The sequence below is a fragment of the Tamandua tetradactyla genome, chromosome 2 (assembly GCF_023851605.1).
Source record: "Tamandua tetradactyla isolate mTamTet1 chromosome 2, mTamTet1.pri, whole genome shotgun sequence".
NCBI classification, from domain to species: Eukaryota; Metazoa; Chordata; class Mammalia; order Pilosa; family Myrmecophagidae; genus Tamandua; species Tamandua tetradactyla.
The window spans coordinates 158,156,243-158,183,686 of record NC_135328.1 but is presented as its reverse complement, the minus strand read 5'-3'; the positions used below and the strand labels follow the sequence as shown (position 1 = coordinate 158,183,686).

General features: G+C 35.9%; 1 protein-coding gene across 4 annotated transcripts in view; it reads left to right on the top strand.

The window, feature by feature from the left end:
- The window catches only part of PATJ (PATJ crumbs cell polarity complex component), a 473,288-nt gene that overhangs the window by 266,096 nt on the left and 179,748 nt on the right, over positions 1 to 27,444 (top strand). For all 4 annotated transcript variants that reach the window (XM_077149461.1, XM_077149460.1, XM_077149463.1 and 1 more), the window contains one exon: positions 11,086 to 11,282. In XM_077149461.1, coding sequence (XP_077005576.1) covers positions 11,086 to 11,282 — 197 coding nt within the window. The remainder of the gene's footprint in view (positions 1 to 11,085; positions 11,283 to 27,444) is intronic.

Here is a 27,444-nt window from a genome sequence, read left to right as displayed (position 1 = left end):
TCTGTTTAGCATCTATGCTAAAATAGTCCTTTCCTTCATCTCCTGTGTAAGAGAGATTATTTGAAGCATGGAGAATACATGGTTTAGAAGACAGGTAAAATCCTTGCCATAATCGAACATATGTCTCTTATGTTCCCATTTTATAATTGTTCTGTTGAGTTACAAACTAATTCTCCCATTGAATTAGAAACCCAAGTGCCTATCTACAGATGAACAAATAAGCAAAATGTGGCATAGCCACACAATGGAATGTTATTCAACCATAAAAAAGGAATGAAGTTCTGATATATGTTACAACGTAGATGAACCTTGAAAATCTGTTAATTTTTTTGCCTGAATTAAAAGTTGCTGTTTCCATGATATGGTGAAAACACAGCAATCCATTCACCTGAAGTATTGGGCTATGCCGTCTTTTAAACCCCTTCTAGCTATGAATCTAAATTTAAAATGTAGGATAACTAAAATTCTAGAGCCTAAAAATCATAACAATAAAAATGCAACAGAAGGTTAAAAGGCATATGTATTAGAAAATATTTGACCATGCTACTATTCTTCCTGTTTCATCATGCAATGAAAAAAATGAGAAACTGTAACCTTTTGCCTTTTATGTTTCTTAGGCTTAATAGAGTGGATTTTTGCAAGTTAATATACATGTAGTTATTTGTTTTTCTAGTAGTCCTAGTGGATTTTGTCATATTTGGATACAAATCTAAAGAGGAAACCATTCTTCTTCTACTGTTTCTTCTAAATGAAGAGATTTATTGTTTTAAAAAAATACTGTGTGTCAAATTTAATTTTTAGGTCTGAAATTGCTTTTACGTAGCGACGTTTAGAGACAGTGATGGAGCAGCATGGCACAGTGATTGAAGATGACCTTAGAAATCATTCATTTATGCTTACAACAGTTTTAGATTGACCACCTAATATATGTCAAGCACTGTTCTAGATGCAGAAGATATAGTAGTGAGTGGGATGGACAGGGGCCTCAAGAAACTTATGTTCTAATAGAAGAAGGTAGAAAGAAAGAAGAAATCTAAAAAGGAACTTTCAGGTAGTGTGGTGAAGACAGTTAAACAAAACTAGTTTGCATTCTTAGCATTTCAGTTACTAATAGGTGAACTTGGGCAACTTTTTAAACACCTCTGAGTCATATTTCCCATATCTGGAATGCAGAGATGATAATTCTTACTGATAGGATGGTTTTGCATGAAAGGAGAAAATATATTGAAAGATTTTTTTTATTTTTGCTTTTTTATTGTATAGTATAACATATATACAAAGCAAAGAAATAAAAGAGCAATAGTTTCCAAAGCACTCTTCAAAAAGTAGTTACATGGCAGATCCCAGAGTTTGTCATGGGCTACCATACAATCCTCTCATATTTTTTTTCCTTCAAGCTGTCCCAGAATATAGAAGGCTAGAGGGCTTAAATATTTTTTTATCATCACAATTGACTTTTTTCCTTCTTTTTTTTTGTGAAAAATAACGTATGTACAAAACAATAAATTTCAAAGCATAGCACCACAATTAGTTGTTGAACATATTTCAGAGTTTGACATGGGTTACAATCCCACGATTTTAGGTTTTTACTTCTAGCTGTTCTAAAATACTGGAGACTAAAAGAGATATCAATTTAATGATTCAGCATTCATATTCATTTGTTAAATCCTATCTTCTCTGAATAACTCCACCATCACCTTTGATCCTTCCATCCTTCCCTTTAGGGGTGTTTGGGCTATGGCCATTCTAAATTTTTCATATTGGAAGGTGCTGTCACTAATACGGGGTAGGGAGATGTTCTGGAGAGACTGGGCTAGGTTTCAGGACTTATCTGGAGCAAGGACCCATCTGGAGGTTGTAAGTTTCTGAAAAGTTATTCTAGTACATGGATCCCTTGTGGAATCTTACCTATTGCCCTAGGTATTCTTTAGAATTCACTGGAATGGTCCTGGTTGGGGGTTGGCAGGATATGACAGGTAGCAAGATCTAAGTGAAGCTTGTGTAAGAGCAACCTCCAGAGTAGCCTCTCAACCTATTTGAACTCTCTCTGCTGCTAATAATTTATTATTTACACTTCTTTTCCCTCTTTTGGTTAGGATCGAATTGTTGATCCCACGGTGCCAGGTCTGGATTCACCCCTGGAAGTCATGTCCCATGTAAGGGGGAGGGCAAAGATTTCACTTGCAGAGTTGGGCTTAGAGAGACTGAGGCCATATCTGAGCAACAACAGAGGTCCTCCAGAAGTAACTCTTAAGCATGCCTATAGGTAGTCTAAGCTTCTCTGCTACCTATATAAGCTTCACAAGAGTAAACCTCATGATCGAGGGCATGTCCTATTGATATGGGTGTCCCTAAAGTTTGACACAGTATCAAGGGATTCCCTGATTATAAGGTTTAATAGTTCCATATTCTTTCTTCCATCCCTCAGGGGACTTTGCCAATACTTTTTGATTATCTGTTTAATGTACTCAGGATGTAGCCAGGCATTAAAATAATCTATACAGGATTAAAGGACCTCTTTCTTATTCTATGCTCCCTGTGTTTCAGTTGTTCAAATGAGCTATACAGATAGTTTGAATTAGATTATGCACTACAGAAAATTTCAGTTCCAGACCAAATATACCTTTCTTCCATTGGTCTCAAACAGTATGTGTGTTTCTAAAGTATAGACAGTCTTCCTTACCCCTATGTTCTGAATTACTTTAACCCCAACCTGTTTGGCTTCATTCTTATCTGTAAATATAAGGTTATATATATAATAGCTTTTCAAAATACAAAAATAAAAATCACCACTCTGGACTTAATGTGTCTGCTCTAAAGCTTATAGTCTAGCCCCCTGTTTTATAAGCATTTTGTAAGGGTCACCATACCATTCTTGTCCTTTTGTTTCTGGCTTATTTTCTCTCACCAAATGTCCCACATGTTCATTCACATCATTGCATGCCTCACGACTTTGTTCCTTTTTGTTGCAACATAACCTTCGTTCATAAGTATGCACCATCATTTGCCAATCTACTTCTGCGTCCGTGCATCCTTCAGCCACCTGCATTCATCGGGCATCATGTAGAGGACCCAAAGTCCATAGTCCATCAACATTCTCCATTGTAGATAATGTCATTGTTCCCAAGAGAAAGCCAATCAATAAACATACCCTCACCAAACAGGAAATCTAAACTGCCTCTTAACTCTTGTTCCTCCCCCCATTATTTACCTCTGCTGTTGCTGTGGTAGTGCTGATGGTTTCCTTTTGAACATAACTCATAGCATGCAATAGCAATTTTTCCCCTGTATCCTGGACTTAAACACTCTTTGTACAAGAGTCATATCTTTGAAGTAATTCTTATGAGAACTAATTCATATTTCTAGTATTAATCAGTGAGGCATGTAGGTCTATACAAACACTTTCAATCTTGTTCATCTTCAATATGGTAATATTACTTACAGACCCACTAGAGAACCACCTTCACTCCTATCTATTCCCTTTCTTTGGAGTTCAGCCTCATTAGCTAACAGTTCACCCATCTCTAGCTTCTAAGTCCTCTATATTCTGTATTGTAAGCCTCTAACTATACCTTTATGCTGGTCATAAAAGTGGGATCATACAGTATCTATCCTTTTGTGTTCTGCTAACTTCACTCAACATTATGTCCTCAAGGCTCATCCATCTTTTCATGTGCTACAGGACCTCATTTTGTCTTACTGCTGCATAATACTGCATTGTATGTATATACCACATTTTGTTGATCCACTCACCTGTTGATGGGTATTTTGTTTTTTTCCATCTTTTGGCAATTGTAAATAATGCTGCTCTGGACATTGATGTGCAAATGTCTGTGTCATTGCTTTCAGCTCTTCTGGGTATATGTACCAAGTAGTGCTATTGCTGGATCATAGGGCAACTCAATATTTATTTTCCTATGGAACCGTCTTCCATAGTGGCTGCACCATTGTACTAATCCCACCATCAGTGCCTAAGTGTCCCAGTTTTTCCACATCCTCTCCAGCATTTATAGTTTAGGTCTAATTCATTTATCAAGTTATTTAATTTCTCTATTTAGTTGTTGATCTTCTATCTGGTTGTTCTATCTATAGAGGAGAGTGGTGTATTGAAGCCTCCTACTATTATTGTTGAGATATCTATCACTCCCTGCAGTTTTGCCACTGCCTATCTCATATACTTTGGAGCACCTTGATTGGGAGCATAAACATTTATGATTGTTTTATCTTCTTTTTGAATTGACCCTTTAATTAGTATATAGTGTCCTTCTTTTTCTCTTATGAAGTCTTTACATTTGAAGTCTATTTTGTCCAATATTTGTATAGCTACTTCTGCTTTCTTTTGGTTACAGCTTGTTTGGAAAATCTTTTTCCATCCTTTCACTTTCATTGTATTTGGACCCTCATGTCTAAGATGAATCTCTTATAGCAGCATATAGCTGGATTATGTTTCTTAATCCATTCTGCCAATCTGTGTATTTTAATCGGTAAATTTAGTCCATTAACATTCAAGGTTATCACTGAAAAGGTGTTTCCTGAATCTACCATTTATCTTTTTTATTTGTCAGATCTGTACATTCGTTTCCCTCTTTCTCTTTTTATCCTTTAAATTACCCTTAGAGGTACTCTTCAATTCTATGCCCTCCTCCAAACCTCCCTCTCCTGTCTTTTTTTTTCAACCAGCAGAATTCCTTCTATTATTTCTTGCAGGGCCAGTCTCTTGTTGACAGTTTCTTTCAGGACTTCTTTGTCTGTGAAAACCTTAACCTCTCCCTCAGTTTTCAAGGACAGTTTGGCTGGGTACAGAATTCTTGGCTGGAAGTCTTTCTCCTTCAGGATCTTGAATATGTCATACCACTGCCTTCTCGCTTCCAGTGTGCTAGTTGAGTAGTCTGAACTCAGTCTTATTTTCTTTCCTTATATGTAGCAGATTGTTTTTCTCTTGCCACTTAAGGATTTTCTGCTTCTCTTTAGCATTTGGCAGACTGATTAGTATGTGTCTTGGGAAAGGCCTGTTTGGATTTATTCTGTGTGAAGTTCTTCGGGCTTCTTTGACTTGTCTATTTATGTCCTTTTTGAAGGTTGGGAAGTTTTCCACCATTATATCCTCAACTACCCTTCCTAGGCCTTTGCTTTTCTGTTCTCCTTCTGGGACACCAGTGATTAGCAAATTTATGTGCTTTGTTTTGTCTCTCATTTCTCTGAGATCCAATTCAGTTTTTTCCATCTTTTTTGCTATTTGCTATTTAGAATCTTCGAAGTCAGTTATCCTATCCTCTATTCTTTCTCCTGTCTCTTCAGATCTGGTGGTGTGTGCCTCTAACATGTTTTTTATTTGATCTACAGATTCTTTAATCTCTGTGATATCTGCCATTTTTTCTATTTATTTTTTCAGATTCCTCTTTATGCTCTTCTACTGTCTTCCTGATCTCCTTTATGTCATTTGCTATCCCACTTATTTTATTAAGTAGAGTTGTATGAACATCTCTGATTAGTTGTTTCAGCATCTGTTTCTCCTCGGGTGTTTTAATTTGGTCATTAGGCAGGGCTATATCTGTCTGCACTATGATATGTTTAGTGAGTTTCTGCTGTTTTCATGGCATGTAAATATCTTGATTGATTTACTTTGGGAGTTGATTTTTTTTGGTAGTCTAAGAATTTGTGTTTGCAGGATGACGTACAGCAGGGAACAGGGTTCAGGGTGGGGCAGTCAGTGCAGCATTTTGTTTCAGGGCAGATGTGGGCGCAGGTTGAGGATGTTACACAGACGATTATGAACATGGGCGCCCAGCGGGCAGAGAGGATATAGCAGTGTAGGTGCACTTGTCTGCGGTGTGTAACCCTGGTGTGCACTGGTCTAAGGCAGGAACCCTTTGTGTGCATGCATAGAGCTGTGGCAGTGGGTCAGTCTTATGCCTTCATGGATTGGGAGCAGATGTGACCTGGCTGCACCAGTCAGCCTGAAAGATTTTTACATAGTTCCTTCAAACAGTTCTCCAATAAGTTTTTTTTTCTAACAAGTTTTTAATAATACTTTATATCAACTCAAGTATGCTAAACTCCTTATTGTTTCAGAATTTGCTTTTTTGCTGAGCTTTATGTTGCATTTACCTCTTTCGTCCACAAGTGAAAGGGAAAAAAGAAACAAAAAGAAGTAAGGAATGCTGAACAACTCATTTGTTAAGTGTTTTGGCAAATAAAATTGGGAGAGGCCAAGTGCAGTCCTGTCAAAAGTGTTGACTGAAAAAAGATTTTGGCTTTGTGCAGTAGAGGGATTGCATTATATCTGATCAATAGACTCAGAGTTTGCTAGAATATTTTTAATATTCAGTGTAGCTTGCAGACATTGTTTGGTTTTCCTGACAAACCAGTGAAATAGATATGTGACTTCAGCTATTGGTATTTTTCTTATATCTCATTGCTTTGAATTATATCTAGGCATATGATTATTTGTCTCCAGTGATAGATTTTCAGGGCCTCAAAAGCAAATTCCTCAAGGGTTTAAGAAAACCTTCTCAGCCAACAGGGGAAAAAGAGAAATGAGACAAAATAAAGTGTCAGTGGCTGAGAGATTTCAAACAGAGTCAATAAATTATCCTGGAGGTTATTCTTACGCATTATATAGATAACCCCTTTTTAGTTTAAGGTGTATTAGAGAGGAAGAAGAAGGAAGTGTCTGAAACTGTAGAGCTGTGTTCCAGTACTGTGTTTCTTGAAGATGACTGTATAATGATATAGCTCTCACAATGTGTCTGTGTGATTGTGAAAACCTTGTGTCTGAGGCAGCTTTTATCTATGATATGGACAAATGAGTAAAACATATGGACTAAAAATAAATAATGGATGAACATACGTAAAATAAAGAGGCCATTCTGGAAGCTACTCTTATGCAAGCTTCAGTTAGATAGTACTAATTGCCATGGTTTTCTGAACCCCAACCAATACCACTCCTGCTGACTCTTAAGAACACCTAGGGCTTGAACCACGACTCTATAAAGTTTTCATGCACTAAATTTGCTTTCCTGGAACCTGTAGTTCCCAGAGGTTTCCTATGTCAGATCAATCTTGAAACCCAGAGGGACCAGCCTCTCCGAGATTATCGGTTACATCCCCTTGTTCTTTAGTGTCGACACCTTTCTCAATATGAAAAAGTCAGAATGGGCCTTGCCTAAAGATCCCTATAGACTGGGAGAACTAGGAGGTATTACAGAGAAAACAGGATTTAACAAGCATTAAATCAGAGTATGACTATGGATTCACTATGTTAGTATTCCTTCTAGCCTCTAGTGTTTTGGAGCAGCTAGAAGGAAAAATCTGAAATAATGGAATGGTGACCCATAACGAACTCTGAAGTCTATTACTCATTGAAGTATCCTTTGAAAATTATTGCTTTTTTTTCTTTGCTTTGTATATATAATTTACAATAAAAATGCTAAAAGAAAAAAATAGCAAATTCCATAGTATAGTCTCTTTACATCCCAAGCATATCATGAATTTGCCCTTAATCAATTAATTGAATAAATGGTTTTATAGTTGTGTCAAACAAAACATTCAGTACAAAAATAGGGTCCCCAGGTGGTTAAAAGAAACTCAGCTGTTGGTTTTAAAAATCCAAGATAATAAATTTATGTATTAGTCCCTTAGGAAGACTCCTAAGGGAGTCTGTTGTTAGAGTGTGTCTAACTCCTTTAGGAATTCGGACTTTGATTCCATATTTGATGAACAACAATTTCAAAGTCACCTGAGAAGCCTTCTTACCCCAAGACAAACATTTGATCCAGTAGTGTGATTCTCTGCACCTCCAGAAATGTTTCAGGGACTCCTCAGTATGAGTAGCTTTGGGAGGAGAATCTGGGGGAGAATGGTGTCAGCCTTGGAGGTCCGTGTGGCTACCTGCTTTATGCTCTCATGGGGGATAGCAGTTTGCTTCCTTTCATAAGACTCAATTAGCCATAAGATAGATAAAGTTAAAGAAGAAAAGGATAGCTTAGTCACCAATTGAAAGCTCACTTGAGACCTCAACTGACTAAATCACAGAAACAAAATCATAGTTTTAGTTTTTTCCTAACACTAACACTTTCTGGGTCCCTATATTCTAGGCATTTTTAGGTAATAACCACTTATGGGTGATATGCATTTTACAGATAAAAATTGCACATTGCTTAGAGGTTCAATAATTGGTCTGAAGAAACCAAGTGACCCAACCAGATTTTAATTTAATCCTGACACTTTGATTTTCCACTTTCCGCTATGCTACAAGAACATGTTGCTAGAGATTCACCATTCTAGCACAGGTTGTTCAGTTGAGTGATGGAGCTTTATTTTCTCAAAGTTACCTCTTGTTTTTAAGCATCTACCTGTTTAAATAGTTGAATATATTGTTAATGGTCACGAAGTTTATTTTTTTTACCTGGAGGTTGAACAGGTCTAGACAAATTCTGAACCTGAATGTCTTTTTATATTAATAGAACACTAAAACTTTTTCAACATTATTCTTTACTCAGTCTTCAGGGGCAAAAGGTTGCAGTAAAAATAATCCTTACTTCATAGTGCATTAACCATCATTTGTCTGCTTGCTGTCCTTGTCTGGTTTTCTTTGTTCTCTTTTATTCCCAATTCTTACTATCCACTCTAAGCAACCACTCCTAATGAACTAAATATTCATCTCTTTGTACATATGCTTGCAAAATAGGTATTATACTTTTTTGTACAGTCATGTTAATTTACATAATTGGTATCATTCGTTCTGTTTTTCAGTTTTTTCACTTAGAACTGCATTTTAAAAATCCGTTTATACTATTAGTTCTAAATAAATGCTTCTAACTACTGATAGTGTGCTGTGATATTCGTTATATTTCATCTCTCCTTTCTCAGTTGTAGGCACCAAGATTACCTGCAGTTACCTACTGTTTTATTTTGTTAGGCTGCCAGAATGCTATATACCAGAAATGGAACCGCTTTTTAAAAGGGAATTTATTAAGTTGCAAGTTTACAATTGTAAGGCCATGAAAATGTCCAAATTAAGACACCAGAAAGAGGTTACCTTCACTCAGGAAAGGCTGATGCCATTCGGAGGTCAGGTGGCTGGTGTCTCCTAGGGCCTTTGGGTTCCGGACACCTCTCTCAGCTGGAAAGACACACTGTGATGTCTGTTAGCTTTCTCTCCTCAATTTATAAGGCTTCCCTGGCGGCACATTCTTTCCACATCTACAAAAGCCTGTGGCTGTTTTGGGCTCTGTTGATTCTGTAGCTTTTTCCAAAATGGTTCCCTCTTAAAGGGAAGCAGCCCCACCTTGGATGGGTGGAGACACAACTCCATGGAAATCATCTAATCAGAAGTTACCATCCAGCAATATTGGCTCTTTCACAAAGAACATTAACTAATACACAGGGAATTTCCAAAAATCAAGCAGAAAAAAAATAGCAACTTCTATAGCAATCTAACCAAAAGATTAGATTTTTGGTTAGATTTTCTATCTAATACAGTCAACACAATGTGGTAGAAACATACTCCAACTCAAAACCAAACAAAAAACCCACAACAGATATTTATTGATCGCTAGTTATATGCCAAGCAAAGTGTTTGGTCCCGGAAATATAATACTGAATAAAATAGACCTGTTTTCTGCTCTTACAGACTTATAGTCCAGCAGGAAAGAAAATCAATAATTAATCCTAAATAATTACACTAACCAAAAGATTTCTATAGGAGTTGCTGTTTTTTTCTGCTTGATTTTTAGAAATACCATGTGTATTAATTTTTTGTTTTTAGATACCCCAAATATCTTCTGTTGCAATTTCTATTTATTAATTTTATCTATGATGTTCTTTGTGAAAGAGCCTTAATTTTGGTGGAATCAAATATGTCAAAGTTTTTACACTTAATGTTTTCTTACTTTATATTTTGTAGCTCTGCCATTAGGTACATGTATATTTATAATCGTTATGTCTCCTTGTTGAATTGACCCCCCTTATCAGTATATAGTGATCTTCTTTTTGATTAAAAGTCTATTTTATAGTATAGCTACCCCAGCTCTATTCTAGTTACTATGTGCGTGACATTTTTTTCCACCTTTCACTTTTAAACTACTTGTATCTTTGACTTTAAAATAAGAATTGTAAAGAACATGTAGTTGGGTCATGCTTTTGTACCCATTCTGCCAGTCTCTGCCTTTTTTTTTTTTTTTTTTTAACTTTTCAGTCTCTGACTTTTGACTGGAGCATTAACCCATTTACTTTTTTTTTTGCATGGACAGGTACTGGGAATTGAACCTGGGTCTCCAGCATGACAGGCAAGAACTCTGCCTGCTGAGACACTGTGGCTCACCCTTAACCCATTTACTTTTAAAGTAATTACTGATAATGGAGGACAACTGTACACAAAAAAACAAAAATGGAAACATATTGAACACCTGCACACAAACAAGCACCAGGAAAAAGGAGGAGGATAGGCAAGCACTGGGAGACGGCCACTACATCATGTGTCCATGACTTCCCCAGCCAACATTGAGTAGATGTCGTAGTTTAAATCTAGGTCGGATACCTAACCCAACATCCTTTGATTTTGCTTATTTTGTACACAATATTATTTTGAACCCTTTGTATACTTTAAATAAATGTAATTATTTAGGATTGATTATTGATTTTCTTTCTTTCTGGACTATAAGTCTGTAAGAGGAGAAACCATGTCTGTTTTATTCAGTGTTATATTTCCAGGACCAAACACTTTGCTTGGCACATAGCTAGCATTCTATAAATATCTGTTGTGGGTTTTTTGTTTGGTTTTGAGTTGGAGTATGTTTCTACCACATTGTGTTGAATGTATTAGCTAGAAAAATAATCCACAGAAAATCAAGTTCAGTGTGAACCTGAACAACCAGAGATTTTATGGGTAAACTAAATTTCTTAGCTGTAGATAAATTAATTTTTAATAGTAACCTGCGTGTAAAGTCATTTATGATCTTAAGGATTTCGTTCTCAAATGGTAGCATTGTAAAGAAAATACAGTGTGTATGGGGTCATGCTGATGTCTTGATAATAAAGATTTGCCTGCTCTATTTATTTATTTTTTAACCATTTTTTTAATAGAAAAAATCAGGCAAAGATATGCAGACTTGCCTGGGGAACTGCACATTATTGAACTTGAAAAGGATAAGAATGGACTTGGACTCAGCCTTGCTGGTAATAAGGACAGATCACGCATGAGCATATTTGTGGTGGGAATTAACCCAGAAGGGCCTGCTGCCACAGATGGACGGATGCATATTGGAGATGAATTGTTAGAGGTGAGAAGCCTGTGTTTTTTATTTCTCTTTTAGTGGGATTGGAGAAAGAGATGCAGGGGTGGTGTACAGAAAAATGGGGTAAAAGAGAAGGTTGAAAAAGTATTTTATACTTGTATTTAAAATCATTTTTGTAAGCAAGAACAGAAATTGTTACCTACAAATGTTACTTGCTACCTGAATAAAAACTGAATTGTGCTTAAATTAGCTTAAGTAAAATCTCATAAAAACGTATTAAAATCCTAGGACTTTTTTAATGTCAATTCAAAAAAGGTTAAATACTAATTTGATAGTATTTTAATCTAATATTGTTAGTGTTTATTGTAACTCTGGATTTTGTATTAAGTATGACAGTTGGATTTGGTTTTGTTGCAGTTATTATTGATTTTCAGTTTAGAGGGAAGGTGTTAGAGCCAGCAAAGCCTGTGAACTTGTCAAGGAATAGTTAGTATCTGTCAACTTGTTCACGTGGTTTAAGGCCACATAGATTCTTTAGGAATAAGGACGTGATAAGGGAAGGTAAGAACTGATCCTCTACTAATTAATTACTCTCCAGATGAGTTCATCAATAATCTGAAGAATGTTACCCTTACTTTCCTCAACTTTGTCAGGGTTTCTGCTCTGAGTTAATCTTAGTTAGATTATTCATTCATTTGTTCATTCTTTCAGCCAATAATAACAGAATATAAAGAGATGGATAAAAAGATGAATACTTTAGGCAAGTAGCTAACAGTGTAGAAGAAGAAAGCAGACTTGTAAAAATATTTACAGTACAAAACGAAAAATGTAAGAATAATAATAATTAGTGTAGATGCCAGACACAAGAACCTCTTTTACTGGTGAGGTTTCAAAGTTCATGATGGTTCTGGAATTCAGCATCAGGCAGCTCAACTTCTTAGCTCTCTTAACCACTATGTTCTCAGTCCCCTTGGATAAAGTGCTCCGACATTTGGACGTTTAGGAGAGCTGCATCATGGAGGCTCTGAAATGAGAGCATACACTGATTTTATGATTTTTTCTTCAGACTCTGACTCAGAATAGAATTCACAGTCATTCACAATTTGATTTGCCTGATAATTTCTATAGCCAGAGCTGAAAAGATGCATCTGTGAGACTGTTAGCTTCACCTCACCCTTCAAAGTCCCAGTAGTTTCTCCCAACCTAAAACCTGTTTCTGCAAAATAGGGACTGGGACTTCTGGGACTACTTTTCTTTCCTTGTTCCTTTGTAATATAGTGTCATGAAGGGGCATCCACATTGGGCAGTAGCACTGGCTATCATAATTATTACATCAAAAGATGTTCAATATAATTCATTATTTCGAGTGTATTTCCTTTTGGCTGATGTTTAGAGACTTTCTCAGGGATGAGACTAAAGAGATGGTAGTGGTAATATTGATTAAAGTAAGAGCTAATTTGTTGATTTATTACTAACACCATTATTACATGTCACATTGCATATTCTTAAAAATCCTAAATACTATTATTAACCCCCATTTATGGATAAAAAAAACTTGGTAAGTGGTTTGTTTAAGGTCACAAAATTAAGCGACTAGGTTTGGATAAGAATCCAGGCTTGCCGGAATCAGACCCATGCTCTAGGCCCTGAAGTATGCTGTGTTCCCTCTGATACTTCTTTAACCAAAGCCTGTTTGATTAGATCCAGGATAGTCCTGATCTATAATGCTTTAGTCTTTAGGGACTCATATATATATTGTCACAGACAAAGATTCCCTGTCTTTTTCCATATATGAAAATGTTCCAAAGAGTGTAATTTAGAACATGAAGACTCTATTTCTCTCTACCCTAGTAAAATTCAAGATAAGATGCCCTGTAGGATCTAGACCAACAGGAGCACAGGTATTTTTTAGATATTGATAATAAATGGTCTGTGGCTGCTGACTTATGAAACTGTTTGAAAGACTAAATGCAAAATTCAACACTGTGCACAGGGCAGCAAGTACTGGACTTGGAAGACCTACTTAACTTATCCCAAGTCTTTCCTCTTTTGGGGGGGCGGGGAAGTGGTACATGGTCCAGAAATCGAACCCAGGTTCCCCACATGGAAGGCGGGCGTTCTAACCACTGAAATACTAGTGCACCCTCCTATTCTTTCCATTATTAATGCGTTTCAGAAGAGGATGAACGTACTGCATGGCATGTAGTTGACTTTAAATAAATCGCATTTCCTCCCTCACTGAAAGAAACTTTAGGTATCAGTTTGCTAGACTAGAGGACTGGAAGAGCTCTCCTGGGTGAAAAAAAAATTAACGTCTTGCCTTGTAGGGACCCTCCTATAATTTATTTTGAATTTTAGAAGTTGACCTTTTAATTGCTATTCATCAGTTTCATATTCATTCAGAGATGGAAAATATAAAAGATTAAACGTCACAATAAGTTAATTCCCCTCTATAACCACCATTGATTCTCTTGTTTAAAAATAAAATTCCAACAAGAACTAATAAGAAACACTGAAGCACAGACTCTAGTGTCACAGACCTTTGTCTAACTATTTATCTTCTCAAAGTTTCATTTACCTCCTTTTTCAAATGGAGGGTGTTCATTCAGCAAATATCTTACTGTACATCTTCATGTGGCAAGCACTATATAAACAAGGTACTTGTTTCACATTATTGAGCAAAATGCATAGAGCTGACAGTCTAATGATTGTATAGTATCAACAGGGTGTTGTCGGAATTAATAAGAGTGTGTTGTGGAAATTAATAAGAGAAGATATGTCAAGTTTTGACATAGTATCTGTCACATGGTAATACCTTATGTGGTGGTAGTTAGATTCAGGTGTCAGCTTGGCCAGATGAAGGTGCCTAGTTCTGTTGCTGTGGACATGAGCCAATGGCATGTGAAGCTCATCTGTCTCTGATTACATCTGCAGTCGGCTAGGAGGCATGCCTGCTGCAATGAATGATGTTGGACTTAATTGGCTAGATATTTAAATGAGAGAGCTCATCGTAGCACAGCCCAAGCAGCTCAGCATACCTCAGCTCAGCACTCACAGCTCAGCCCAGGCCTTTGGAGATGCAGAAAGGAATCACCCCAGAGAAAGTTGTTGGAACCCAGAGGCCTAGAGAAAAGGCCAGGCCTTCCCACCTAAGAAAGAACCTCAGTTGAAAGTTAGCTGCGTTTCCTCTGAAGAACTATACATTTTTAACTAAATAAATGCCCTTTTATTAAAAGCCAGTCCATCTCTGGTGTATTGCATTCTGGCAGTTTTGGTAGACTAGAACAGCTTAATATATTTTAGCTGCTATTTTTTGTGTGGATTTGCATGTTATAGGTCTTTTGAAATTTTTTATATCGTTGTGTTTGTCTTCAAAGGAAAACCATCTTCCTACTCCTCAGCAGCTCCGTGCAGAGCCCTGAAGAGTGGGAGAATGGAAAACCACACACTGGATTGTTAAGCAGTCATGATCCATCTTCTCATAGGACTTTTTGGCTTTAGAGTAGGGCACAGCAGAGGAATATATTTATGCTGGAAACATTTCCCTGATGTCTTTTTACAGCTAAGAAGAAATATAAATCCTTTCTCTAGAATATGTGAGAATTTTGTATATAGTGTAATCTCAAATCCAATGTGGTTTTGAGCTGAGAATAGAAATTGATTTAACTAGTTTCAGGAAAGATAAAGTCAGAGTTACAATAGCTGTTTTTCAGATGTTGCAGTATAGTAGATTGTAGAAGAACACTGCATTATGTAAGAAACGTCTGAAGTGGGCTTTTAGATTATACGGACCGAATTTCTGGGGTAGAGCAAACCATGTGTTTATACATACCCACCCATAATGCATTTATTTTTGTGTCTCCCCCCTCAATTGAGATAAAACTATCCACATCTTGATTATTTATATAACTCCACTGTTTGCTCATTATTTCTCATTATTTGAGAAGCATTATATAAGAAATATGAGAAATATTTATATACTTATATATTACTTTGTTGTGTCATTCCATACTCTGCTTACAGCCTCCTTTTATTTAGATTTGATCTTCTTTCTTTTAGATTCTCAGATGAGGCTAATTTATAGAAAGTAGAAAAGAGAATGGTCAAAAGTACATTGTGACTTTTTTGAAGTCAGAAACTCTGCTTCTCTGTAAGATCCTGTCTGTGACTGATTTCAAACATGACATTTGCTAGCAGTTTTGTTGCTGTGGCACTCCCTTGTTACATTAAATTGTGACGGTTGATGAGCCAGTTCGTGTATAAAAGAATTTTTACATTAAGCCCCTAGAAGAAAATTTGATTAAATCTGTTTCTCTCCCCTTCACTGCAGTGCTGGAGGTGGGGGAGGGTGTAGCGGGGAGGTAACTGAATTAATTCCCAAATGCATTAGCATGTAATTAGCATATAATTATCGTGTAGCCTGGAATGAGACTGTCACTAGTGTATTGACTTTCCCCAAGCAATTAGTCCCAGAAACTACACAGGCCTGGGTATGGTGCTGTCATATGAATATAGAATTTATTTATAATTTTCCCTGTGGTGCAGGAGTGGGAAGAGAGAGCTAATAGTGCTGTGCAGGAAATTGGAATGATTCATCAGACTACAGAAGCAGCCAGAAGGAACCAAGTCTGGTAGCACAAGAAATGCACAATGAATTGGACTAGCTTGGAATGCTGTGTCAGGTCTGGCTTCTGTGCTTTTTGGAGGTAGAGGAAATATGAGGTGCATTCCCTTTGTAACATTTGCTTGCTGGATAACCAAAACAAAGCCGTGTCATTTTGCCTGTGTATAGCATAGTTATTGTGGAAACGTTAAAAATAAAAAGTGTAGTTATCTTCCCATAATTGTCAGGGGCTCAGATCTTATCATCTAGTAGTATTTTCAGGTAAACTCAGTCTAGCAGTATGTATTTTATAAGAGGTAAAACTGAAACTATAAAAGTTAAGTGACCCAAGCATGCGCATGAGTGTTCTTACCACCACACACAGATGGTCAACAGTTTATCCTTTACTGCTGAGTCTTTACCCTCTGCTTATTGTCAGGAGAATTATTTTTTAAATCTGTTGAAAGTCTTGGATGTATTTTGGAAGTATAGTAGTAAATCAGTCAAAAACTTCTGTCATCTAGATTGACTCTTTAAATCATCATACATGAATACAATTTTATACAGTATGTTTCTTAATGCGATAATTATGTCCTAAGAAACCTCATGTAATAATATATACCATTATGGAAACTAGTTTGAGGAAAGAAAAACGAATATAGTATTTCAAGATTCCAATCAAATACTTTTCCTACAGAAGCTTTACTACAAGATAGGTTTTAGTAGCTAAAAGTATAAAAATAAAGTGGTCAATCAAACTTTTTATTGTGACAATGGCTTCATGAGTGTTGAAACATTAGGTTTCCTAATTTTAATATGTGGTTCATTCTGTGTTGATTATATCTTAATAAAGATTGGTCGATCAAATCTGACAAAATAAAAATAAATATTGTGAGCAGATCCTAAATAAAACCATCTCATAAACAAAGCTAAAGTCACACCATCTTGTGACTCTTTAAATGATCTGCAGCATAGTTTACAACTCTGAAAGTCAGCAGAAAGAAATGGTTGCTGTCTCAGTGGTCAGCCTCACATACAGAGTGGTAATGGTACCTCCACTATGTGTGATCAGCATTTTTCCTTAGTGCAAAATGCAGTCTGCCATCTTTGTTTGGCAATGTGGGACGTGACTTCCAGGAGCGAGCCTGGCCCTGGCACCAGGGATGGACAGTGTCTTCCTGACCAAAAGGAGAAAAGAAATGTAACAAAATAAGGTATCAGTGGCTAAGAGAGTTAAATAGAGTCAAGTGGCTATTCTGGAGGCTACTCTTAGGCAAGCTTTAGGTAGATATTGCTAATTACCATGATTTGCCAACTCCAACCAAAACCATTCCCTTTTAACCCTAAATAACACCTATGGCTCTATCTGAGATTCTATAAAAGTTTCACATCCTAAGATTACTTTCTGCAACCTACAGCCTCCAGATGGGTTCCTAGGCCAGCCTCTCCAAGAACATCTATTTATTTCCATCCCCTACCCCATATTAGCAATACCCCTTTCCAACATGAAAGAGTTAGAAAGGGTAGAACCCAAATACCCCTAAAAATTGGGAGAAAGATAAAAGGAGAAGGAGGAATTATAACAGAGAATATGGGAGTTAACAAATAAGTATGACTGCTGAATCATTGTATTGATATTTCTTTGAGTCTCCAGTGTTTTGGAGCAGCTAGAAGGAAAAGCCTAGAATTGTGGAACAGTAACCCATACCAAACTGTGAAATCAATTCTATAGCTACTTGTTACAATGTACTTTGAAATTTGTTGCTTTTTTGTATAGGTGTTATACTTCATAATAAAAAACGTTTAAAAAAGTACTGTTTACTAGTCATGACTGCTTTGTTACCAATCTGAGTCTTGCTATTCACATCCCCTAAGTAATCAGTTTTATTTTATCCAATTTGAGGTACCAAGTATGTGCTCGTTGAGGGAAGCCCTGCACTCGGAAACATTGAGTGTTTACTATTTGCCAAACAGTGCTACATTCTTTGCATGCATTCTACCTCTTAATTTTAACAGCAGCCTAATGAAGTAGGTGCTACTTTAATCCCCATTTTATAGATTAGGAAACTGTGGTAAGAAGAAACATAATCAATGCTCAAAACACTGGCTTTTCTGAGTCAAAAGTTTATGTTCTTAAGTTATTTCTGGAGTGATAATGATTCTAGAAGGTAAATGAGTGAATTTTTCTATTGTTTTGCATCTTTGGAAAGATAATTCAACTAATCCAGTATTTGTTTAAGATGTCTGTAATTATTTTCTTAAAATGCAAGGCCATGTGACTCTTTTGTTCTTAAAATTTAATGCTACTTTAGATTCATTAAAAAGCAGAATGCAGTTAAGTGAAATTATAGCCATCTCTCATGAACCAAAGAAGAAAAATAATCTTTTTTGAAGTTGTTCTTGCATTATAAGAGAGCTTTTCCCACTCAATATCACTATGTAGTGGATTTTGTTTGCAAGCTGAAGAAATTATGTAAAAACCTAGTTCATGCCAAGTGGCCTCATTCTTTTCTCTCTGTTTCCTGCAGTGAAGACTTTGAGCTCTATTTCTGCCATTTATGTTTCTGACTCTGACTTGTTAGGGAAAAAGCTTTGAATTATTTACTCAGAATTCGTTGTCTTTACACTACTGAAATATTTAGGCAAAAATCTATATTCTTACTGTTTTCTTGAGGAATGACAATCATTTGACTTTTTTTTTGCAATCTTCATTGTTTTGTTTGCAAAAGCTTTTCGTGGGATTGCCACAATGAGCCAAATTACCTTAAAATTACCAAGAGAGAGTGTCATGAATATGGAAAGTGAAAATGACTATGATTGAAAAAACTTAAATTCCTGTGGAAAAAAATGTAAAAAAACAGAGAGGAATATATGTTGGCGAAAAAACCTGCATTTGGAAGGAATTGTTTTTTGAGCAGTGCCTCTCCCATTTCTTCTCTTCTTTTTAAAATTTTCCTTATTCTTAGCTGACTGTTGTGGTAGTTCTCCTTGCCTCGTTCCTGACTTTCTTTGATTTCATCCTCATTTCTGTCCGGTCCCACTTACTGCTATCTTAGTGACTATAAGCATAGAGAGCCTAGAAAAGTATGCTATTAGATGATTGAGAACGGTTTTCTTTTATCTGTGTCAATATGTCATTCATTTCTGTATTTTGTTATTTGCACAGTAGAAATATTTTACAGTCGCTATGTATTGCAGGTTATGAAACTTGGAAGAAAAGTGTTAATGAAATTCTTGTTCCAAATTTGTCTTCCTAACATTATCAGACCATTTAATGTGATGATTTGAAGTGTATGTATCCCCAGAAAACATGTTCTTAAATCTAATCTATTCCTGTGAGTGGGCTCTTTTGACAGGGCTACTTCAGTGTGAAGTGTGACCCACCTCATTCAGAATAGGACTTAATCCTATTACTTAATCCTATTACTGGAGTTCTGTTAATGATTCAAGCAGAACCATTGCATGGAATTTGCCTTAAGCAGCCTAGGAAACTAAAACATAAAATATAAGTAAAATGCAGTAAAAGTAATCCAGTATAGGTAACACATAATCATGTTTGGGTGTAAAGTGTTTTAGGATCACTTCAGAATCTCCACATAGTATTATTAGCACATAGTTACCTGTTTTCTGTACAGTAACATAGTTTCTCTTAGCTCTAACATCCAAACTATATATCCTCTTTATTGATACAGTTCAGAGTGTCTCCCTGTGATTCTGTATTTGGAATCCAGCATGAGGCTTTTCCCTTACATCATTTTGTTTAAAATGTTTTACTTTGTATTGGGGATTAGATATAAAATTTTCCTATATACACACTGACTGTAAAATATGTTTAGAGATATGTAGATCCTATGAAGCTTGGGTATTACAAATCAAAATGTGTTTGTGTAGGTTATTGCAAACTTCTGCAACCTCCACAACTTCTGACACCAACTCCAAATACTGCATTAACTTAGTCAAATCAATTCTAAGGGCACTTCTCTGCAGGATTGCCTTTCAGGTATCAGTGGCAAGTACGGGAGCCTCCAGAACCACCCTCATTTCTGACCACCACAGGTTCCGTAATTCACTAGAATGACTCACAAGACTCTCTGAAAGTGCTATACTTAATGATTATAATTTTATTAATAGCAAAAGAATACTTAGAAGAAGAGCCCAAAGAAGAATCACGTAAGTGAGGTTTGGGTGGGTCTCAAATGCAAACTTCCATGTTTTCTCCATGACCTGGAGAAAACTGGCACAGCAGTGATGTATTTTTTCAATCATGGAAGCTCTCTGGAAGTCAGGGAGGTAGGCTGATATGAGGTGGTCTTTGTTTTGGCACCAACCCTTAATCTCATGTTTGGTTTTTCTGGTGTGGCCAGCATCCACCCTGTATCCGTCACATGCTGTCATGGGCTTACCATGAAGGACAAAGGACACTCCCATTACAGAAAATTCAAAGACTTGGATTTGCTTCGCCAGGAAGTAGAGACAAAGACTACCAAGTTTTTCGTTGTGCTACAGTGTTCTGTCAGGAGAATATTAATTGGGGAGGTATGCCCATGTATGCTTGTTCTTCCCTTTTAGAACAAACAAACAAACAAATGAAAATCTTTTATTATGGGTATTTTCTAACATACAAAAAATAAACAGTATAGTGAAACCTTCCTATATCCCTATCACTAGTTCAATATATATCAACATTCTGCCATTCTTGTATCATCTGTATCTCTGAATACCCATCCCCACTTGATGAGGATAATTAATTATAGTTTTGTATGTTCATGAGTGAGGTAGAATTCACATGGACTGAAATGCACAAGTTTTATCGGTACAATTTTGGTAACTAGAGCCATCTGCATAATTCAAACACCTACCATTTTCATCTTCCCACAAAATCTCATGTCCTTCCCATTCAAATCTTACCCAAACTCCTGGAAACCGCTCTATTGCTTTATTTTCCCACCCTCACCCCCAACCTTTGATTAGTTTTACCTGTTCTAGAACTTCATATAAATAGCATGATGGTATATGTATATATATATATATATATATATATATACATTCTTTTTTTATCTGCTTATTGTGTTCAGCATGTCTATGAGAATCATCTATGTTGTTGCATGTACCATTATTTTTATTGTTGAGTAGTATTCCATTGCATGAAAAACAATAATTTGTTTATCATTTCACTATGGATGAACGTTTAGATTTTTTTCCAGAGTTTGACTATAATGAATAAAGGTGCTACTAATATTTGTGTAATGAGTCTTGTTAAGGACATATATTTTCCTTTCTCTTGGATAAATATCAAAGGTGAAATGGCTGGGGTAAAGGGTAGGTGTATTCTTTGTAAGAATGTGTCACATCTTTTTCCAAAGTCATTGTGCTTTTGAATTCTCTCACCAGTGGTGTGTGAGAATTCTGATTGTTCCACAGCTTAGACATTCTGATGGGTGTATAGTGGTTCCAGTCGTTGTGGCTTTAATTTATATTTCTATGACTATTGGGAATGTTGAGCACTTTTCATTTGTTAAATGGCTGTTTGGATATATTCCTTTGTCCAGTATCTATTCAGTGTCTTTTTCCCATTTTTATTTGTTTGGTTTGTCTTTTAATAACTGAAGTGTCAGAGTTCTTTATTCTGAATCCAAGTCCTTTGACAGATACGTGATTTGTGAATCTTTTTTATTTATATAGCTTAGTATTTTTTTTGATGTGTATAAGACCTAGTTTGGATGAAATCTCATTTTTATTACTTTTTTTTTTATATTTATTGCTTTCTGTTGTAGCTAAGAATCTTTGCCTTTCTGTGGGTTGCAACATTATTTTCCTATGTTTTCTTCTATAAACTGTATTTTTAGCTTTTATGTTAAGTTCTATGATCCATCTTCAATTGTTTTGATTATGTTGTGAGATAGGGGTTGAGGTTTTTTTTTTTTTTCCAGGTGAATATCCATTTGTTCCAGCAGCATTTGTTGAAAAGACTTTCCTCTTCCCTACAAATTGCTTTGTACTTTTGTCAGAAATTGAATGACCACATAACTGTGGATCATTTATAGACTCTCATTTCTCTTCCCACAATCAGTATGTCTTTATGCCTTACCACATTGTCTGGATTACTGTAGCTTTATAGAAAGCCTTAAATTCAGGTTTTAAGTCCCCCTTTTTTTTTTTTACTGTTCCACAATTTTTTTGTATATTCTTAGAATTTCCATGTGAATTTTAGAACAAACATATCAATTTCTACTTTTTTTTTTTTTTTACAAATTGCCTCCTTGGATTTTTTTTTTTTTTATTAATAAAAAAATTAACTAACACAACATTAAAAATCAATCCATTCTACATATGCAATCAGTAATTCTTAATATCATCACATAGGTGTATGGTCATCATTTCTCAGTACATATGCATCGATTTAGAGAAAGAAATAGCACGACAACAGAAGAAGAAATAAAGTGATAACACAGAGAAAACACAAATAAAAATAAAAAGTACAAAAATATATAAGAGAAAGAAAAAAAAACAAAAAAAAAACTATAGATCATAGATCAGATGCAGCTTCATTCAGCGTTCCAACATAATTACATTACAGCTAGGCAGTATTGTGCTGACCATTTTTTTTTTTTTTAGACATCATACCATTCTACATATGCAGTCAGTAATTCTTAACATCATCACATAGATGCATGATCATCGTTTCTTAGTACATTTGCATCGGTTTAGAAGAACTAGCAGTATAACAGAAAAAAATATAGAATGTTAATATAGAGAAAAAAAAATAAAAGTAATAATAATAAGAACAAAACAAAACAAAACAAAACAAGAACCTATCGCTCGGATGCAGCTTCGTTCAGTATTTTAACATGATTACTTTACAATTAGGTATTATTGTGCTGTCCATTTTTGAGTTTTTGTATCTAGTCCTATTGCACAGTCTGTATTCCATCAGCTCCAATTACCCATTATCTTACCCTGTTTCTAACTCCTGCTGAACTCTGTTACCAATGACATATTCCAAGTTTATTCTCGAGTGTCGATTCACATCATTGGGACCATACAGTATTTGTCTTTTAGTTTTTGGCTAGACTCACTCAGCATAATGTTCTCTAGGTCCATCCATGTTATTACATGCTTCATAAGTTTATCCTGCCTTAAAGCTGCATAATATTCCATCGTATGTATATACCACAGTTTGTTTAGCCACTCGTCTGTTGATGGACATTTTGGCTGTTTCCATCTCTTTGCAATTGTAAATAACGCTGCTATAAACATTGGTGTGCAAATGTCTGTTTGAGTTTTTGCCCTTAATTCCTTTGAGTAGATTCCCAGCAATGGTATTGCTGGGTCGTATGGCAATTCTATATTCAGCTTTTTGAGGAACCGCCAAACTGTTTTCCACAGTCGTTGCACCATTTAACATTCCCACCAACAGTGGATAAGTGTGCCTCTTTCACCGCATCCTCTCCAGCACTTGTCATTTTCTGTTTTGTTGATAATGGCCATTCTGGTGGGTGTGAGATGATATCTCATTGTGGTTTTGATTTGCATTTCTCTAATGGCCAGGGACATTGAGCATCTCTTCATGTGTCTTTTGGCCATTTGTATTTCCTCCTCTGAGAGGTGTCTATTCAAGTCTTTTTCCCATTTTGTAATTGGGTTGGCTATCTTTTTGTTGTTGAGTTGAACAATCTCCTTATAAATTCTGGATACTAGACCTTTATCTGATATGTCGTTTCCAAATATTGATTCCCATTGTGTAGGCTGTCTTTCTACTTTCTTGATGAAGTTCTTTGATGCACAAAAGTGTTTAATTTTGAGGAGTTCCCATTTATTTATTTCCTTCTTCAGTGCTCTTGCTTTAGGTGTAAGGTCCATAAAACCGCCTCCAATTGTAAGATTCATAAGATATCTCCCGACATTTTCCTCTAACTGTTCTATGGTCTTAGACCTTATGTTTAGATCTTTGATCCATTTTGAGTTAACTTTTGTGTAGGGTGTGAGATATGGGTCTTCTTTCATTCTTTTGCATATGGATATCCAGTTCTCTAGGCACCATTTATTGAAGAGACTGTTCTGTCCCAGGTGAGTTGGCTTGACTGCCTTATCAAAGATCAAATGTCCATAGATGGGAGGGTCTATATCTGAGCACTCTATTCGATTCCATTGGTCGATATATCTATCTTTATGCCAATACCATGCTGTTTTGACCACTGTGGCTTCATAATATGCCTTAAAGTCAGGCAGTGTAAGACCTCCAGCTTCATTTTTTTTCCTCAAGATGTTTTTAGCAATTCGAGGCACCCTGCCCTTCCAGATAAATTTGCTTATTGGTTTTTCTATTTCTGAAAAATACGTTGTTGGGATTTTGATTGGTATTGCATTGAATCTGTAAATCAATTTAGGTAGGATTGACATCTTAACTATATTTAGTCTTCCAATCCATGAACACGGTATGCCCTTCCATCTGTTTAGGTCTTCTGTGATTTCTTTTAGCAGTTTTTTGTAGTTTTCTTTATATAGGTTTTTTGTCTCTTTAGTTAAATTTATTCCTAGGTATTTTATTCTTTTAGTTGCAGTTGTAAATGGGATTCGTTTCTTGATTTCCCCCTCCGCTTGTTCATTGCTAGTGTATAGAAATGCTACAGATTTTTGAATGTTGATCTTGTAACCTGCTACTTTGCTGTACTCATTTATTAGCTCTAGTAGTTTTGTTGTGGATTTTTCCGGGTTTTCGACGTATAGTATCATATCATCTGCAAACAGTGATAGTTTTACTTCTTCCTTTCCAATTTTGATGCCTTGTATTTCTTTTTCTTGTCTAATTGCTCTGGCTAGAACCTCCAACACAATGTTGAATAATAGTGGTGATAGTGGACATCCTTGTCTTGTTCCTGATCTTAGGGGGAACGTTTTCAATTTTTCCCCATTAAGGATGATATTAGCTGTGGGTTTTTCATATATTCCCTCTATCATTTTAAGGAAGTTCCCTTGTATTCCTATCCTTTGAAGTGTTTTCAACAGGAAAGGATGTTGAATCTTGTCAAATGCCTTCTCTGCATCAATTGAGATGATCATGTGATTTTTCTGCTTTGATTTGTTGATATGGTGTATTACATTAATTGATTTTCTTATGTTGAACCATCCTTGCATACCTGGGATGAATCCTACTTGGTCATGATGAATAATTCTTTTAATGTGTTGTTGGATATGATTTGCTAGAATTTTATTGAGGATTTTTGCATCTATATTCATTAGAGAGATCGGCCTGTAGTTTTCTTTTCTTGTAATATCTTTGCCTGGTTTTGGTATGAGGGTAATGTTGGCGTCATAGAATGAATTAGGTAGTTTTCCCTCCACTTCGATTTTTTTGAAGAGTTTGAGGAGAGTTGGTACTAATTCTTTCTGGAATGTTTGATAGAATTCACATGTGAAGCCGTCTGGTCCTGGACTTTTCTTTTTAGGAAGCTTTTGAATGACTGCTTCAATTTCTTTACTTGTGATTGGTTTGTTGAGGTCATCTATGTCTTCTTGAGTCAAAGTTGGTTGTTCATGTCTTTCCAGGAACCCGTCCATTTCCTCTAAATTGTTGTATTTATTAGCGTAAAGTTGTTCATAGTATCCTGTTATTACCTCCTTTATTTCTGTGAGGTCAGTAGTTATGTCTCCTCTTCCATTTCTGATCTTATTTATTTGCATCCTCTCTCTTCTTCTTTTTGTCAATCTTGCTAAGGGCCCATCAATCTTATTGATTTTCTCATAGAACCAACTTCTGGCCTTATTGATTTTCTCTATTGTTTTCATGTTTTCAATTTCATTTATTTGTGCTCTAATCTTTGTTATTTCTTTCCTTTTGCTTGCTTTGGGGTTAACTTGCTGTTCTTTCTCCAGTTCTTCCAAATGGATAGTTAATTCCTGAATTTTTGCCTTTTCTTCTTTTCTGATATAGGCATTTAGAGCAATAACTTTCCCTCTTAGCACTGCCTTTGCTGCGTCCCATAAGTTTTGATATGTTGTGTTTTCATTTTCATTCGCCTCGAGATATTTGCTAATTTCTCTAGCAATTTCTTCTTTGACCCAGTCGTTGTTTAGGAGTGTGTTGTTGAGCCTCCACGTATTTGTGAATTTTCTGGCACTCTGCCTATTATTGATTTCCAACATCATTCCTTTATGGTCCGAGAAAGTGTTGTGTAAGATTTCAATCTTTTTAAATTTGTTAAGACTTGCTTTGTGACCCAGCATATGGTCTATCTTTGAGAATGATCCATGAGCACTTGAGAAAAAGGTGTATCCTGCTGTTGTGGGATGTAATGTCCTATAAATGTCTATTAAGTCTAGTTCATTTATAGTAATATTCAGATTCTCTATTTCTTTGTTGATCCTCTGTCTAGATGTTCTGTCCATTAATGAGAGTGGTGAGTTGAAGTATCCAACTATTATGGTATATGACTCTATTTCCCTTTTCAGTGTTTGCAGTATATTCCTCACGTATTTTGGGGCATTCTGATTCGGTGCGTAAATATTTATGATTGTTATGTCTTCTTGTTTAATTGTTCCTTTTATTAATATATAGTGTCCTTCTTTGTCTCTTTTAACTGTTTTACATTTGAAGTCTAATTTGTTGGATATTAGTATAGCCACTCCTGCTCTTTTCTGGTTGTTATTTGCATGAAATATCTTTTCCTAACCTTTCACTTTCAACCTATGTTTATCTTTGGGTCTAAGATGTGTTTCCTGTAGACAGCATATAGAAGGATCCTGTTTTTTAATCCATTCTGCCAATCTATGTCTTTTGATTGGGGAATTCAGTCCATTGACATTTAGTGTTATTACTGTTTGGATAATATTTTCCTCTAACATTTTGTGTTTTGTATTATATATATCATATCTGATTTTCCTTCTTTCTACACTCTTTTCCATATCTCTCTCTTCTGTCTTTTTGTATCTGACTCTAGTGCTCCCTTTAGTATTTCTTGCAGAGCTGGTCTCTTGGTCACAAATTCTTTCAGTGACTTTTTGTCTGAGAATGTTTTAATTTCTCCCTCATTTTTGAAGGATAATTTTGCTGGATATAGGAGTCTTGGTTGGCAGTTTTTCTCTTTTAGTATTTTAAATATATCATCCCACTGTCTTCTAGCTTCCATGGTTTCTGCTGAGAAATCTACACAAAGTCTTATTGGGTTTCCCTTGTATGTAATGGATTGTTTTTCTCTTGCTGCTTTCAAGATCTTCTCTTTCTCTTTGACCTCTGACATTCTAACTAGTAAGTGTCTTGGAGAACGCCTATTTGGGTCTAATCTCTTTGGGGTGCTCTGCACTTCTTGGATCTGTAATTTTAGGTCTTTCATAAGAGTTGGGAAATTTTCAGTGATAATTTCTTCCATTAGTTTTTCTCCTCCTTTTCCCTTCTCTTCTCCTTCTGGGACACCCACAACACGTATATTTGTGCGGTTCATATTGTCCTTGAGTTCCCTGATACCCTGTTCAAATTTTTCCATTCTTTTCCCTATAGTTTCTGTTTCTTTTTGGAATTCAGATGTTCCATCCTCCAATTCACTAATTCTATCTTCTGTCTCTTTAAATCTATCATTGTAGCTATCCATTATTTTTTCTATGTTTGCT